Source organism: Leptonotus elevatus, chromosome 6 (assembly GCF_054856555.1).
Source record: "Leptonotus elevatus isolate MCC_2025b chromosome 6, RoL_Lele_1.0, whole genome shotgun sequence".
Lineage (NCBI taxonomy): Eukaryota > Metazoa > Chordata > Actinopteri > Syngnathiformes > Syngnathidae > Leptonotus > Leptonotus elevatus.
The window spans coordinates 21,364,106-21,382,051 of record NC_141244.1 but is presented as its reverse complement, the minus strand read 5'-3'; the positions used below and the strand labels follow the sequence as shown (position 1 = coordinate 21,382,051).

At 41.0% G+C, this 17,946-nt stretch overlaps 1 protein-coding gene across 1 annotated transcript; it reads left to right on the top strand.

Moving 5' to 3' along the window:
- The first annotated feature begins 5,605 nt into the window (after positions 1 to 5,605).
- Positions 5,606 to 17,614, top strand: zc3h12aa (zinc finger CCCH-type containing 12Aa). The gene is made up of 6 exons (XM_086079334.1): positions 5,606 to 8,772; positions 10,181 to 10,594; positions 12,502 to 12,641; positions 15,453 to 15,687; positions 15,759 to 15,865; positions 16,418 to 17,614. Exons 2-6 carry the CDS (start codon positions 10,245 to 10,247, stop codon positions 17,221 to 17,223), a joined length of 1,638 nt encoding a protein of 545 aa, XP_085935460.1. The 5' UTR covers positions 5,606 to 8,772; positions 10,181 to 10,244; the 3' UTR covers positions 17,224 to 17,614.
- Positions 17,615 to 17,946: the final 332 nt, after the last annotated feature.

The window sequence follows — 17,946 nt, the reverse complement described above, 5'->3', positions numbered from 1 at the left end:
AACAAACTGCGCACGCATGTACACACAAACAATCGTAAAAATAAATAAATAACAGCAGCCGTGGGGACATACAAATGATTTTTATGCGCGCTGTAGTCATTTCACGGCTGAGAGGCTCTCACCTTTAGCCGGCTGGTGCATGTGTTTCTCTGCACTTTTTGAGCACGGCTAGTCTAATAAACGAATAATGAAAGTCTTCTCACTGTTTTAATTGGACATTGTTGCAATGACATATCAATCCTGTCGCCGAGATGCCCTTTCCGTGTACTGCTATAATTGAAATGTTGCTTCTTTCCCCGCCAAAGTTGCCTTTCTGAGTGTCGCATCACGGTGGAGTTGAGCCATCCTGAGGAACTCGTCGTTGCTGCTCGGTGGAAGACGGTGACTCCTCTTGACTTTGTGCTGATAACTGCTCATCTTTTCTTGCTTCATTATGTTTTGAATGACTGCGGGCTATATCGCACGGCAACAAATTTGACATTCCGAAAGCGCAGTTTGACATTTGCATTTTTGCAATTATCCAGTAATTCTATAGTATGGCACATCTCCCAGCAGGGGAAACAAAACAACATGGCTTGTCTCGCGTGGCAATTATTTTCATTGGGGGAAGGGGGGAAGAAAATTGTGCACTTCCAATCTATGTTTATCTTTAAACTGCATTTCAGGTAAACAAGGCATTATTTGGCTGGAAGCAAGATGAGGAGTTGTGAGTCATAATGAGGGAGAATTCTGTTATAGTGGAACGTCTAAGGTTGAACAATACATTTTGGGATGCTGGTCATGTTTGGGAAAAAAATACATATGAAAAAAAAAATGGAAATACAGAGAAGTATGGATGCAGACTGCATCCATAAAACTCTAGCTTTCAAACAGTAAGCGTCTTATAGACGACTAGCTAATATTGAGACATGCTGCAAAACAATCAAACATATATTTTTAAATCTCATCGGAAATAATGGAGCTTTTAAATGTAAAAAAAAAAAAAAAAACTTGAACCTTTTTTCTGTAAGACATAAAGACAAAGCATTCCGTTTTTATCAATCCCAAAATGTTTATTTTAAATGCACAATACCATGTTGACCATTAATTGTCACATTGTAAATGTAGTTAACCAATGTGAAACACAACGCTGCCTTTAATTGAGGTCTCACAATAAACTGGAGTAATAATAACTTCTGACTATCAGTTAACTAACTGACTTTTAAGTGTGAATGCTAGAATGTTTGTCTATTAGAGCCCTTAAAGCTAGGTTTGAAAAATTGATAAGTCAGTCAAATTGATTTTCCTTTTCGTAGCCCAAAATCGATTCATAAAACCATAAATTATTATTTTTATTATATTTTATTTTTTGGGTATCTCGTCATTTTCTGGAAATCCATCTTTTTTTTTTCATGCAAAACATCCTGTTTTCATGGGTTCAATGAGCTGGAAGCCCAAATAATGTAAAAGTAGACAAATAAATACTTGAAATCACTTAAATCGTGGGCCCTGAATCTATAATCTAGGAAAGTTTGACTTTTTGAATGTAATTACGGAATTTATTCAACTTTTTGAGGATATTCAAATTTTTTCACGAGCGCCTGTAATTCGGTTACTTTTGACACAACTGTTTTTAGAGTGCACTTGACAGGCTGAAACCGTCCAAGAAAAATGCAAATTAATGACCGAACAGAGGGAGACAGGACGGAAGGGCCTCTCGCTACTCACTAAAAAGAGATCTTACATTTTGCACCAGGATTCGATTCCCAGAATTGTGAAGCAGACGCGCCAAGCACTACAGCACTGTGCTGCTTGCAAAAAGATTAATAAATGAAGTTTAATTTCTGGCTCTGGCTCTCCAAAATCTTTTGTTTGATAGAAAACTATAAAAACCTTCTCGCAAAGCCTTTGGAACAAGCTTGAACATGTTGAAACTGTCACTAAAGAGCTGCAGTAAATTTAATTGAGCTGTATCTCTATAATTCAGCACCGCCACTAATCCCAAATAAATATTTGTACGTTATCTGCAAAGAGACTAAATACCAGAAAGGCAGCACAGTGGGCCAATCCCAGAAACCCCGAGGGAAGTAATCTTGCTCAACATCAAATGAAAATATTAGCTTTTATTGACTGCTATTAACCTTCCTTCAAACATTCCATAAACAACAATAAGCTGATACAAGCCAATGCAAGTCGAATTATACGTTTGGTTCCTTCGGGCTGTAACCTATTGACTGATTGAAAACATAGCCACACTTTTCAAAAAGATTTAAAACCGAGAAGCACATCGAGCCTATTCTGTGTGTAAAGTCTCGCACACGCACACGCACACGCACCCGCACACGCCCCATCACATAAGGCGAGAGACCATTATGATTTTCAATTTTGATGCTGTTATTTTTCCAGCGCCGCTCCGGCTGCGGTATATATATAGTGAGAGCGAATCACAGCGAGATGAGCCAAGAGCCTTCTGAAGAAACTCCAGGTTTCTTTCCCCGGGATCCCGGCACAGAGTGCATTAATCATTGCGGCCTCCGCTCTCAATAAGACACAGCAACAGCTGGCGGAGAGACGCTCGCCTTTGAACACTACAGACTGCAGGAGGTTCAGCTATCACTTCTTGTTGTGCATTCTGCCATCAATAGTAATGAACACCTCGGAGCGTCGCCCGGGCTGCCTGAGCGCAAACGGCCGGCATATACGCCGGGCTGAACACTGGACTGGCTTTTGCTTACATGTCTTTGTGTATGTGCGGCCGCGTAACGTACACACACCCGCGCGTGTGTTTATTCAACCTCGATCGCAGCGAGCAGAGGAGTGCCTTTGTTGGGTATGAATAATATGCAGAGGACCAGGTAGGCCTGAATGACCCGCGTTGACAGGAGCAATTAATCACAACATGGTTGCAGCGCACCGGCAGGGGCGGCGGATCCTGGCGGAGGTTACACCTGCGAGCGCCGTTCGGATAGGGCAGACGTGTTTGGCTGATCTTTAAACAAGTTACGGCCGGCTGTAACACATTAACGTCACGTTGAGGAACAGGGTCTGAATCTGAGAAGTTTTCGTTTCAATATCAGGTGTCTGTTCTTTGTCTCATCAGACCACGTTTCTCGGTTACTTGATACAATGTATTTTTTTTAAAAAGTAAGCACACAGGCAAGAAAAAAAAAAGTAAATGTCATTGGAGAGCGTCTTCAGAAATGAGAAAAGGCCTCCAAGAAAAAGAAAGTTTCATTTAAAAGACAATATCTGCTCAAATACGGGTTTGCCGCTACAGTTGATTCTCAGGCGCCGAGATCGTTCAGCGTAATATGTGGCGACAGGCTCGCAAATGAGGCAATGAGGCTTTCAAAAGGTGCTTCGGCACACAGAGGTGTGTTCTGGATTTAAATCAAGGCAGAATATCCAGAAACAGCTATGTTCACTGTAATGCGGAGTTGTATTTTTAGTTTTTTATTTGCCGGTCCATCAAAGTATTACCTTACGTAAAGTCAGACTATAGCGCAACTTGGGTTGCGGACCGATGATGTACTGTTGACAACAAAGATAAGCAGGAAACTTGCCTGAACCATGAAATAAATGAGAGAAAAAAATCGGATTATTTCTAAATAGAGTATTTTTGGGTCCTTTTGAACAAACAACCAATTTTTTTTATTTTATTTTGGGGGGAAATCAGCTTCCACATATGACTTGTGTCATATTTGATACATCTGGCCACAATACTTTAAATTTGTACATTTATAACTGTTAAAAACTATATTAATAAACAGATATATCAAACATATTAGTATCTCAAAAATCAGAAAGAACATTTCCCACTATTAATAAGTAGGCCTATAGGTGCCCCTCCTTTCTCAATTGGGGCGTTCTTGCAAGGTGAGTAAGCCCTGGATGCAGAGTGCAGTTCGAGGCGTGCCGCCATGTTGGGTGGACCTAAACGTTTGACTCCACCCACACGGATTTTCGACCTCGAAGCGTCTTCTTTCTTTCTTTCTTTCTTGTTATACAATCGCCAAGGTGGCTTTGTGTGCCATCTTATAACATCTTATAACCATAACCATAACCCTACCACATCACTATTGCAGTATTGTTTGAACACTTTATTGAAAAAACGAAAATTAATAACTGACTGAAACCCAAATACTAACCTCAGCCGTCCAGGGAGGGATGCGCTATCTGCTGGAGACATGTAGTACTGCACTTCGGCCTCTTCCTCAAACCGTTTAGTTAGCTCCGCCACGGCTGACTGAGGGTTGAGTGTTTGTAATTTCCGATGCTCCATAATGTGATTTAAAAAAAAAAAAAAAGTTACTTTACGTCATGAGACGGCGAATCATTAAATCTGCAAATTTTGTTGGGGAAAAAAATTGTTTAAAACATTTTGAAAAATCCGTGTTGCCAGAGTCAAACGTTTAAGTCCACCCGACGGGGCGGCATGCCTCGAGCTGCCAGGTCGCTGGAAAAGCCATCAGCTAGGTGATACTGCCCTCTAACGGATTATCCGTGCAATGCATGTGTTAAATAATTAAAAAAATATTATACTCATGCAACTAGATGGCAAAAGATACATGTCTGTCCATCCCACAGGACCAGTCTGTGGGGTGGGATGGTTGCGATGATGGATGATAAGGCCAAACCGTGAAAGTCAGATGTGCTTTGCCTCCTTTCCTGACTGAGAAATCCTGGACAAGAGTCTTTCCTGAGTCGAGGTCAATGCCGAAGACCTTCTTTCAGGTCGTCCTTGAAATGCTTCTTCTGGCCATCTTGGGAGCATGTCTCGGCCAGCAGGTGACCATTCAGGGCACAGCGGGAAAGGTCAAATGGAAATGCCTTAGCTCAATAAACATTCGAAAAAATGGACTGCCAGACCAAAAACCCACAAGGCAAGCAATCAATGTGAATATATGGAAAGGAAAAATGAAAAAATTGCCGAAGCTTTTGGACTAAGGATCAATTGCAAAGACTAGACGCCGGTGAGTAGAACACAAAGGGCGGGTAGAGACTAAAACTAAAACACAGGAGGCGGCAATCAAGAAGCGTTCAAATCAAAGCGCAAATGAGACTAAACATGACACCTGGGGACAAAATCCATCGCCAATACCAATTGCCAAGACATCGTTAGGAAAACAACAAAAAAAATCCCAGCTAATCAAAGAAAATTCAAATACCCCTTTTGACTTAAGCCTTCCATCAACGCCATCCACCTCGCCTCTTTAATCCCTCCCGTCCTTTGCGCTCGCTCGGCGTGCCAGCGGGCCTTTGCTCGCTCATCTATGTAGGACAAGTGGCGTGGCGTCTGAAGCAATAACCGAACAAGATGAATGTGCGGGATATACGCCGGCGCGTGAAAGCGCTTGTCGCTGACAGTTTGCCGCGGCGGCCGGCTGCACAAAGGGTGGACCGGCGCCGCTTGATTTCCTTTTTGGATCCAAAAGCGGGGCTAAATTGGAATCACTCTGACACCGCCGCCGTTAAGATGGATTGCTCCAGTTTAAAAGGCCGCCATCTCTTTACTTTGACGAATCATACGCGAATTAATATTTGTGACGGACAGCTGACCCAGGCAGTCCATGAAGGGAAGAAGGGGGGTTTAGATGAGGTGGGGGGGGGGGAGTGCAAAGCTGCCAAGCACATCCAAAAGCTCTCGGATGAATGTTTGATCAAGTGTCAACGGTTTAACCAGCCTTGCCAAAGTACACCGACCTCTTGAAGGACAAAAGGTAAACCTCGGAGGAGGCCACGTCGCGGAATGCCCGCGAGAGGTTCTCCTTTTGAATTCCGGGACAATAGCTTGGCTGCATGCCAAGGAACGACTCCGAGCATTAATTACCAAACAGTACTTTTGCCGTTATTCTGGTGGAGTAGAAAATCTGGTTTCTGAACGATTCGGAATAACACATTTCGATATGTTAATAGAAATAGGTACTCCCTTCTAGTAAGTGTTCAGTGACGTCACGGGATCGCAAGTCCGCCCCTCATGGTGGGCCAACATTCCAGCGGACTGAACTGTGTTTCTATTGTGTTAACACCAAATGTTCTTCTGTTATTGATGAATGTCACGGCCAGCTTCCTCGACGTATGCGGAAGATTTAGCTCAACACTCCTTGCAGCAGTACACGTTGAAACGTTTGATTAGCGGACTCGATGGGATTACAGACATTTGCGCTAGCTATTAGCGTTAGCATGTTACAACAACAACAAAAACAACTTTGTTGATTCAGCACGTATTTTCCTACACTTTAACAACAATTTCAACTTTTGGGCTGCTGGGAAAGGAAAATAAGAGATCTTAAGGATTTAAAATCGAACATGTTGACCACCAGATCTATTTTTAGCCAGAGCTAGCCACGGCTAGCTGCTCACATATATGGTTTCCATCCAATTGTTTTGAATTTTTTATGCGAATTTACTGAAAATGCGCAAAATGGACATGCGACTTATACCCGTTTCCATCGGTTCTTCTTTTGCGAATATTGAGAGGGGACTCCTTCGCTGTAGGTGGCAGTATACACCATAGAAATGTGATCCACCACTAATTTTAAAAAAAAGAAGACCAGCCGTACGATGACGTCGTATGAGTTTCTTTGCTGTTTTCCATCTAAAATAGCATCAATATTCACTTCTTTAATTAATTCCAAAAAGATTTCTGTTTCGTCGTCCCCCCCAAACATACCTTACTTTATCGTCCGACATCGCTTTGGGACTACAAACGTACGTGTGACGTAATGTCCGGTCAAAACGTGAGACGTGTATCCGGTCTTGCCAGCGGTAATTCCATTCAGTTGGTGGATGGAAACCCAACTAATGAGTCAAGTAACCCTTTAAAAACCTGAATATTGAAATATTTGTGTTTCGAAAGGGTTATTGACTGCATGTAAAGGCGTGTGTTCGGGGCGTGCATGTGCGCGCATGCTCGTGTGAGGAACAAGTCATCCTTGCCGGCTGCAGCTCATTGCCCAGCAGTAATAGCCGGCATGCCCGCACCTGAGACCGAGAGGTGGCAGGCCAAGCGCTCTTGATTACTTTCGCCAAAGTGTGCAGGTGCCATTAAACAGCTTCACATGAGTGTGACGCCCTCAGCTGAGTTGCTGTAAACAGAGCATGATTTACATACATGCAATATGCAGGGATTTTTTATTTTTTATTTTATATATATATATATATATTTGCGTGTCGTCCATGTGCTCCCCAGTGATGGCGTGATGATCGGCGCTAGCGTGACATCTAGTGGCTATAATGTAGCATAGCTCAACAACATTTTCATTTGCCTTTTTCTGTCGCGCCATATAATAATGCACAGATGGCACAAACCTTGTTGAAATTGAGACCAGTTGGATGCACAGAACTGAAATTGCAAATTTGCTCGATTAGCCAGTGAGCATGTTAATGTGTTCTCAAGATATTTATCAAGGTAGGTGTCACATCCTGTTCTGTGTTGCTCAGATATATATAAAACTTTATTTAACACACTGACAATAAACTGTGAACCTTTGTTTCTGACACCACGCAGTATAGCGCCAACTACTGCCGAGGAGGGCTTGCTCTATGTCAGATTTATTTATTTTATTTTATTTTGCCTTAGGTATTGGTCACAGGTATTGGCAGCCTCCCTTTGTACCTGATACTGTAAAATAAGCTATCAGCCCAATACCGATCCCAGGTCTTAGTACTCGCACATCTCTACTAATTTTATTACCAACATTTTCCTACAAATGCACAGAAATACACAAAAAGCTCTCCAGCCCGCCCAAATCCAATCTTCAACCCAATATGCTGGGTCAAAATAATTAACCCAACCTTGGGTAAAAATAACCCAATCCTCTCAAAATCCACAGCTATTTAGCGAGTGGGTTAAAACAAACAAAAAAAGCAAATTTTCGTGAAGCTTTTATATCTTTCTCCTGTGACTCTGTCCACCATTTTTAGTGTTTTTGTTTATACATTGACCTTTTGTCATGTCACTTTCTGTTATTTGTAATTCTTCATCAAGCTAATATGCGTCTTTTGTTCAATGAAATCTGTAAAGTTGCTTTGCTTGTTTTTGTTTGCTTTGAGGTCAAACCCTGACAGTAGGAAACAGATAAATATCAATAGCCAACACTAAATCTCTATACATCTCAAAAAGTCTTCGCCTCAACAACATTCCTTGGAAATCATAATGCCTCATCACTGGTGAGCTATTTTTAGAATGGGCTCCAGAAAATCAAATAAAATGTTAGTGGCGAATACGAACAGTTTGAATTTAATTCAAATATTTAAAAAAAGATATACATTATACATGCTTTGTACTTAAACATTTTAAATTGTGTTTAAATTTACTTATTTTAATTTATTTTGTACCCTTGCACAAAATAATGCAGTCTAATAAAAAAAACTGGACATGTGTATTTTTTTTAATGTTGTAAAAAAAAAAAAGTTTTATTTTAGTTTTATTTTAGTTTTATTTAAAAATCCAAACATAATTACCATTATATTTTGATTGCCTAATTTGGATGAATGAAAGCTCATATTTGTTTTATTTTAAATCATCAATCAATTTGTGTTTGTGATTAAATTGTTGTGCTTGCCTAACTTACCTTTTATAACCGCCTTGTCTTGTCTCTTTCACACACACACACACACACACACACACACACACACACGCACACTCAAGTTATGCAAATTCCCAACATGCCTACATCTGCAGCGAGCTGAGTGGGTGGAGGAAGGTGCTGTTCACTTCAACTTTACTGTACTTTGACACCGTCAGGACTTTTCAGTCACACAAGAAAGGGAGCAAATCAAACTGAGAAGGTAAGTTGGAGTTTGGATTGTTGAGCTTTTTCAAACACAGTTGGAGTGTAAATGTTCCGGCATGAACGTTTGATCTGCCACCTTGACTGTGGATATAAAGAGTCCGTTTAAATCTAATTAATTCACATCACGTATTGCAGAGGGACACAGGCGTGTTGAGGACAAAGTTGTTATTTCTGTCATGCTGCGTGGTTATTATTTAACCAATGGCCGAGCCGGGTCTGTGCTGCAAGCCCCTGGTTCATTTTTATTGTTGTTGGCTTCAAAGCTGCAAAGACTACTGATCAGCTACTATAAGCGTGCATGTCTTTTTTACATTGGTCACATTCTTAGGTGTGTTGGGTGTCGTTGTCAAACACGGCAAAAACACGCTGCAGCTGCAGTTAAATGAAATCTAAATAACTCATTGAGGGAGATGAAGCCCAAATGCAGTTGTGAACAAGTTTTCTTCCTTTCTTTCTTGTCAACCAAGACTTTCTCACACTTGGAATTTAAAATCGATGAATTTTGCGCTTAATGTATAGCTAGTTAAATCATTTAAACTATATTAACTGCAAGTCCTCTGGCACTCCCATAGTGGACACAGTATACTCTTATTAACTCATTCACTGCCATAAATTCATTAAAAAAAAAAAAGGATAAAAAATTAGGGGCGACAGGCGATTACATTTTTTTATTGTAATTAATCGCATGACTTCACTAGTTAACTCACGATTAATTACAAAATTGATATCTGTTCTAAATGTACAATAAAAAAAATCTAGGTTTTCATACTCTTGTTAGCAAAAGTGAAAGGAAAAAAAAGTGAAACTAATAGAAATAGTTTAAATGATTTTTTATGTTTATAGCCGTCAATGGCAATGAATGAATACAAAAAAATACAAAAAACATAAAAATTTGGGGAGTCAGGCAATTAAAATTTGTAATCATAATTACTTCGCATGACTTCACTAGTTAACTCACAATTAATCACACATTTTATATCTGTTCTAAATGTACAAAAAAAATTGGTTTCCATACTCTTGTTAACAAAAGTGGGAAAAAAAGTTTAACTAATAAAAATAGTTTAAATTAATTTTTGACGTTTATAGCCGTCAATGGCAATGAATGAATTAAAATACAATAAAAACATTGTAAAAAATTGGGGGCGTCAGGCGATTAAAATTTGTAATCATAATTAATCGCATGACTTCACTAGTTAACTCACAATTAATCACACATTTTATATCTGTTCTAAATGTACAAAAAAAAAAAAGGTTTCCATACTCTTGTTAACAAAAGTGGGAAAAAAATGTTAACCTAATAGAAATAGTTCAAATTAATTTTTGACGTCAATGGCAGTGAATGAGTTCATGTCAGAACTCAAATGAAAATGAAATGAATTAAATGTGACTTTTTCCGTATCTAGAAATCCAGTGGTGGGTGTAAGCAGTCTTCTATGCCCCTGGAAAGAGTTCCAGATCCTCTCCGGGATGGATCCAACCTTCTCCAGCCTGAGCTCAGCCCCAACAGAGAACTTGGAGCTCCAGCTCCGAGTAGATTTCTTCCGCAAGTTAGGTTACTCCTCGGCCGAGGTCGACGCGGCGCTCTCCAAGCTGGGCCCCTGCGTGGACACCAACTCCATGCTAGAGGAGCTTGTGCACATCCGCAGCGTTGCGCTCGGATCATCCGGCGAAGACTACGAAAAAAGGAGTGAAAACCTCAAAGAGGATTCAAGCGGAGTGGCCAGACCCCTCGAAATGTCGACTCACGTTGAGGGCAAGAAGGCTGCGGAGTCAGAGTTGAGGCCCATTGTTATTGACGGCAGCAACGTTGCCATGAAGTAAGACAAAATGGCGGCCATTATTTTTCTCATTACTTTTTACATATACATTTTAAAACTTGTATCTATGCTTTCTTCTCTTTACTTTGACGATACGACAAAAAAAGACGTATATTCGAAAATCGGTAACTGCAATTAAAATCGGAGGTGGCAAATCCAGGTCCAGAAAGTAAAAACCCTGACACAGTTTGGCTAGCTCCATAGCTAGCTCTAGGTTTGCCACCATGGATTTGTGGAAAAAGAAAAAAAGGGACACCTGACCAAGCTCGGCCTCTTAACAGTCAAGACTGAAATTATTCAATACCCCTGGCAAATTTTGAATATGTGGACATTTTCGAATGACAAAATCCCAAAACACACAGCAAAAGTGGTTAAGAAATGGTTCGCGGACGAAAATATTAACGTTTTGCAGTGGCCCAGATAGTCCAGACTTAAATTCAGTTGAAAATCTGTGGAGGGAACTAAAGATCAGGGTGTCCCTCATCACTAAACAAACTGAACTTAGTCAAATGTTCATTATTCAACTAGTCACACATACTGGAAACTACAAACAAGGCATACACTCTAAAAAACAATAAACAAACTCGACGTGGCAACTTATATTGTACTAGTCTAAAAAAAAAAACTCACCCACAATTACTGAAAATCCCGCTGTTCTTCTCTGCACTCTTTCGTCGTGACTCACCGACTTCCCTGGCTTCCGTGAGAGGACTGGAATTATCGTAATTACAGTACCTTTTCTGTAAAGCACAAGGGCTTAGCTGTCAGACACCACTGGAATTTTTCAAATAGCACAAACGGTGCCACAATTACGGTAAACCAAAGTGCACCTACGGAAATGTTACGCCGGCAGCACGCTCGGTAACAAAGAGTTCCACAGAAGCGCAGGGGACATTTTCAGACTACAGAATTAAAGAAATCAAATTAGCTTTTAGGATTCTTCCTAAAAAAAAAAAATAATAGAAAGGGACAGTGTCCTGGGATAGATTTTTATTTTCCCAGGACAGCTGATTAAAAAAAAAAAGAGAACAATTCTGAGAAAAACTGGACGGTTGGCAACTTTAGCTAGCTCCCATGGTGCTCGTTTACCTGCTAGGGAGCTAGTTAGCTAGCTAGCTTGTAGCAGGGGCTAAAGCCAAACTGTGGCAGGGTCTTCACTTTCTGGAACTGGATTTGCCGCCTCTGATTAAAATATTGATTGATTGATTGATTGATTGATTGAGTTCTTTGGAATTTATAAGGAAAGGACAAGAGCAGCATGGAACACTCTAAAAACAGTTGGGTCAAAAATGGACGGATCCTCTACTTGGGTCAATTTGAGCCAACTTTGAGTCAAGAAATGGGCCTTTTATTGTAAAACAACTCATAAATATTGGTCAGATCCTTTAGTTGTGTCAAAAAAATGGGTCATTTTGTATAAAACAACCCAGAAAGTTGGGTCAAATTGATCCAAAAGGTGGATCGGTCAATTTTTGGATCCATAATTGGGTTATTTTGGACCCAATCGTTTTTAGAGTGAAGAATTTGAAGTCGGGAGCAATAACGACAATGGCGCAGATACGCAGGAGCAAAATATTTGTCATCCATCCATGGTTTTATTTTTGAGAATTGTTGAGTTTTGGGCTCTGATTATTTTATTATGAACCACAAAAACATGGTGCAATTGTCTAGGAAGAAACAGAAAGCCACAAAGAACAGGAAACATGCGAGAATAAGGAAATAATGCACATATTCAGTAAGTTACGTACCTGTACTCACTCATACTTAAGTCTGTCGACCGCTAAAAGTGCTCTCGACCACCCTCTAGGTTTGTTTCTTACAAGGCTGCCGGATAAAAGGAGTTGCCATCTCTCCCATTGTTGCTGTTGTTTCCCCAAATGACCTCTCGTTTTCCCTCCCCTTGACAGTTACGGCAACAGGGAAGTGTTCTCATGCCGCGGCATCCAACTGGCAGTCAACTTCTTCCTGCAGAGAGGACACACAGCCATTACCGTGTTTGTTCCGTCTTGGCGGAAAGAGAAGAGCCGACCCGATACCGCCATAAAGGGTGAGGTCACCGTAGAAATGCAGCAATTTCAATAAAGTGGGTTCCCCCCCCCTACGCGAGGAGCAATTAAATTACCCACCCAGGTTAGTTATGCAAACCGATTAAAATAATTGACACCGTGTCATAATTCAGATGAGTTGTATTTCCTGTTTTGAGTCGTTCATGGACTTTGGGATTCATTGTTTTCTCTTTTTACGGATGGCATCTGTAAAGTCCTCATTGATGTAGACGTTTAAGCCTTTCAGTAATCTTGTTCTTTGCAGGATCCTCTTTGTATTTTTCAAATTTCACCACAACGGACAATTCCTAGCTATCATTTAAAAACGGTGCAAACTGAAATTACATTTATCTTACTGAAACTTACGAGTCAGTCCTATTTTCTTTATCCTCTGCAAAGAACGACTAACATTCATACTGATTTACGGTGTTTCTGCGTTACACTGCCCCCCCCCCCCCCCCAGGTGGCCAATGTCCACGCACCAAAAGGGGCAGCACAATGTCCATCGAAATGAAGCCCCAAAAAATGTGGCAAAAAACAGTGAAAGAAAGAAAGAGATCGCTTTAAATCTTTAAATTTTTGCTTATTTATCATAAATTTGACATTTATGACCACCGAGCAACACAAAGCAGCAAAACGCTGCTGCTTTTTTCCCCCCCACTCTCTTTTCAGTGCATTCAGATTAATTGAGCTATAAATTTCTTTCCATTGACTCACTTGTATTTGCACGTGCACCTAAACAATTCACTCTTTTGTGTGAGCTCTTCATGCCTACTTGACTGCAGCGGCCGCCATACAATAAGGGCCTCGCCGTTGTTTTGTTTGCACCAGAGCTAGGGCGGAGCACACTTTGTCGATTTCTCTGTGTGTGAACAAGGAAGTAAAAACCGCAAAAAAAAAAATTATAATCCTTGGCAGAGCCTCAACAGGAAGTATGTCTGTTCCTTTTTGCCGACCTCAACGCTTGATCTACCTGTCAGTCGTACTTGATTGATTGATTCGAAAATCCAACCTAAATCCTGTGAACGGCAGTGATGATGTCATCATTTGGCATCATTTGGCTTTCTGTCTATGTTCCTAATTTTAAATGCGACTGAACTGTATTTGGGCAGTGATTTGTTACCACGAGACCAGTGGTGTCCAAACTACGGCGCGGAGGGCCATTTGTGGCCCGCCATCCATTTTCTAGCGGCCTTCAGCATATACAGAAAATTACTTTTGACACAGCCTGCTTTTCTAGATATGCAAAGTAACTTTGTGTTAGTTGAAAATAACTAAAAACCTGCTAAAATAACTATAGTACATTATTGATTGGCTTATTAGTTTTTGCATGTTTATTAAAGTCAGACAATGTTAAAGTGGCCCTGGCATCTTTCAATTATTCTGTATGCGACCCTCAAAGGAAAAAGTTTGGACACCCCTGCGCTAGACGAACAGTGAACAATTTAGAATTTTTACTTAATGTGCATCATGATGATAATGGGTAATGTATTGGAGTAAAAGTAAAGTTCGCAGAAATGTGAAAATTGACATTTCTAAGTGCAGTAGAAAAGTGTTTTTACTCCATTGCATAACAAAACTTTTCCTGGGTGACTATTTATACCATGTTGTTGACGCCCTACACAATTAGTTGCCATCCACTTGAGACGGAAATAAAAATAGTCATAGTATTTATGTCAGTTCTTTGCCGGCGTTGTCACTGACTTGTGTAACTGCTAAGCCTAGTTGCTAACCAAAAAGCAGCGCCTACACTGTAAAAAATAAAATAAAATGTCTGTAGAATTAACAGGGAATTTCTGTACAATTGTGACGTAAAAAAAACTGTAAATATAAAAACAATGAGGCATTGTGTAAATTGCATTAACATGTTGTAAAACTATGAACCAAACGCAATTGTTGATTTGACCGTAAGCTTAATTTATTTATTTTTAGGAATTCACAAATTACTGTAATTTAAACACAGGTATATTGTAAAATAAAGAAACATTGGGATATAGTTAAAATTACATCATAGCAGTGTTATAATATTTGTTTATGCCAAAAGAAATATGCATTTTACAAATTTGTATTATAGATAAGAATATTTAGATATAGGCCTATGGTAAAACCATGTGAATATAAAGGTGAAACTAAATGTATTGTGTTCATTTCAAATGTATATACTGTAGGCATAATTATTCATTTATCAGTACACTTTTAAAAAATAAAAAATTTTACAGGGAAAAAAAACATTTTTTTACATGGAAAAAAAGCTGAGGTCACCAAAATAATTCAGTAAAAAAAAAATGCAAACATAAACAACTTTACATAACTTGTATATTGTATATCCTAACTGTACTTTTTAAACTTGTAGATTCAACAGTCCTTTACTGATAACGTAACGACAGAGTGGCGTGGCTAAGTGGTAGAGTGGTCATATTGCAACCCTGAGGTTGTTGGTTCGATCCCAGCGTGGTGTGACTGTGTTAAAGATCCATGAGCAAGATAATGAAACTCCAGTTGTTCGTGATGCTGTGTAATGAAATCAAAATGCAAAGCACTTTGAGGGCCTTGTGAGGTAAGAAAGCGCTATACAAATGAAGTAAAATGTACAAGTTGTTCTGTAAAGTTGTGTACATTTGCACAGTATTGTTTACAGAATTTCTCTGGCATCCGCTGCTGCCTTATTCTTCCCATAAAAACAACAGATTTTTTTTTACAGTGTACTCTCAGCTGAAGCGTGGAGTTGTATATTTGCAAACCAGTTTTTACATGATTTCTGTTTAAGCAAAAACGGAACCGTATTTTTCATTTCCTTTACTCGACACGTGCAGATAAACACATCCTGATGGAGCTGGAAAGGCAGAAACGAGTCGTCTTCACTCCGTCGCGCCGCGTCGGTGGCAAGTTGGTGGTCTGCTACGACGACCGCTACATCGTCAAGCTGGCGTACGAGTCGGACGGCGTCATTGTGTCCAACGACACCTATCGTGACCTGCAGGGAGAAAATCCCGAGTGGAAGAAATGCATCGAGGAGAGGCTCCTCATGTACTCCTTTGTCAACGACAAGTACGGAATAAGATGCTACCTTCCATTATGACCGGTCACTTCACAGACATGATTTGTTTTTTGTGGATCAGGTTCATGCCGCCAGATGACCCTCTGGGACGACATGGTCCCAATCTTGACAATTTACTCAGGACAAAGCCACTACCGCCGGAGCAAAGGAAACAGCTCTGTCCATATGGTAACAGGCAATTCTCTAATTTGTCTTCACATAAAAGATGTAGTACACAAAATACTGTGCAATTTAATATCGCCCATCCTGCTTTTGATTGTGGCTCAATCGTGCAATCGAACCCAAATTTGTTCATTTTTAGGCATAGGACTTTTGCGAGACTTTTTCGTGTCCTGTGACTGTAGACGCGTCCAATTTTTGTGTTTCTCGGTAAGGCCTGTGTTGGGGGCGTTTTTTTTCTAACTTTTCAAGACCGACCCAGTAACTTGTGTCAATTTAACCCAACTTTGGTTATTATGTACAGAACCTTTTTTTTTTTTTTTTTACAAAGCAAACCCCAAATCGGGTTATTTTGTCAAAACACTTCCCAAACTTCCCGTCGTATTGTCCAAAAAACGGTTCAACAGACAACACGTTCCAATCAAGGCAGTAACCTCCCGGTCTGCTCAGCAACACTCACACAAATTGGGCAATATCGACCTAACATCCTGTCAAAAGTCATTTTTGAATTGTTTTGTTTTGTTTCTACATTTTGTTTTGTTTGTTTTTTGCTCCCTCCAGACAAAAAGTGCACTTATGGCCTCAAATGTAAGTACTACCACCCAGAGCGGACCAACCAGTCCTATCTGTCCTTGGCTGATGAACTCAGAGAAAAAGCCCAGATTTCAGCCGTGAAGGAGGATGTACGGTCGTCACAAAGACAGTCTCAGGAACTCGACATGTTAGAGCATCGGTGGTCTTCGCACCCGGCTCAGGTTAGTGAAAACAAAGTCATGTACTGGGAAGTTCCAAATCTTGCTCCGTCCTCTGGACACCAAGAATGTTCTGGACCCAACCATTACCACGCCAGCACCCCTCATGAGTACTTGGACTCTGGCCTTGGTTCCTATGAAAGCCAGTACTCTGACGTTTGCCTCAGAAACTCACGCAGGCTCGCCCAACAGCTCAAAAGTGGACCCAGACAGTCCTGCGGTTTCCACGGAAACCCGGACTCTGCGGGTCCATTCACGTTCCCGACGGGTCTAGCGCAGAACCATAGCGTGCCAGGTCAATTTAACGGAGCTCGTCAATGTCTGCGGAATTACTGGTCTGATCCTTTTCATGGGTTGCCCCAAACTGGAGGATTTCATCCAGTTCCCTTAACGCATTACGACAGCTGTTGTTGCTCCTGCTCGGGGCAGCAGTACCCCGCCTGCGTCCAGCAGCAGTTGGACTCCCGAAGACTGGAACTTTGCAAGAAACTGCAAGCTATTTTCAGCCCTCAACAGGTTGCTACGGTGATGCACATGTTCCCGCATGTGATGAACGCCGAGAAACTGGCCGCCGAGATTGTCAACCAGAAGACGCAGAGTGGCATGTTCCTCTAAGTTCTAGCAGAATCCATTATAAGCGTCTTTATCCGAGGTGGGGGAACCTTTGGCCCACTGTGCAATTGTAAGAACAAATAAAACCTCAACTTTTTTTTTTTTTAGCTTTAAAATTGTTTTCATATTATAAAATTTTGTAATGCGCTTATATGGCTTTCACAGGACTTAGTGATTATTGTGTTGTATAAATGTGGCAGTATATTGGTGTACTCCTGTTTAGTGTTTGCAATAAATATAGTGAATAATTTTCTGGGTTACTGAACGATTGAAATTACGCAGAAGGGTGGACTTGTGTGACGTATGCGTGAACCCACTTGATTTTGCGTGAGGGAGAGAGTGACTTGTGTGAGAGAGAGAGAGAGAGAGAGAGCGAGAGAAAGAGAGAGAGACAGAAATGGGAGGAGGGGAAAGGGGAGATAAAGGAGAAGAAGACACTGGGGAAGGGAGGGAGAGAGAGAGATAGGGGAAGAAGACACTGGAAGGGAGGGAGGGAGAGAGAGAGAGAGAGAGAGAGAGATAGGGGAAGAAGATACTGTAAGGGAGGGGAGAGGGAGATGGGGAGGAGGACGGGGAAAGGGAAGAGATAGGGGGAGAGAGAGATGGGGGGAGGAGGGGGAAAGGGGAGAGAGAGAGTAAGAGAGAGAGAGAGATGGGGAGGAGGATGGGGAAAGTGAAGAGACAGGGGAGGGGGAGACACTGGGGGAAGGGGGAGAGTGAGAGAAA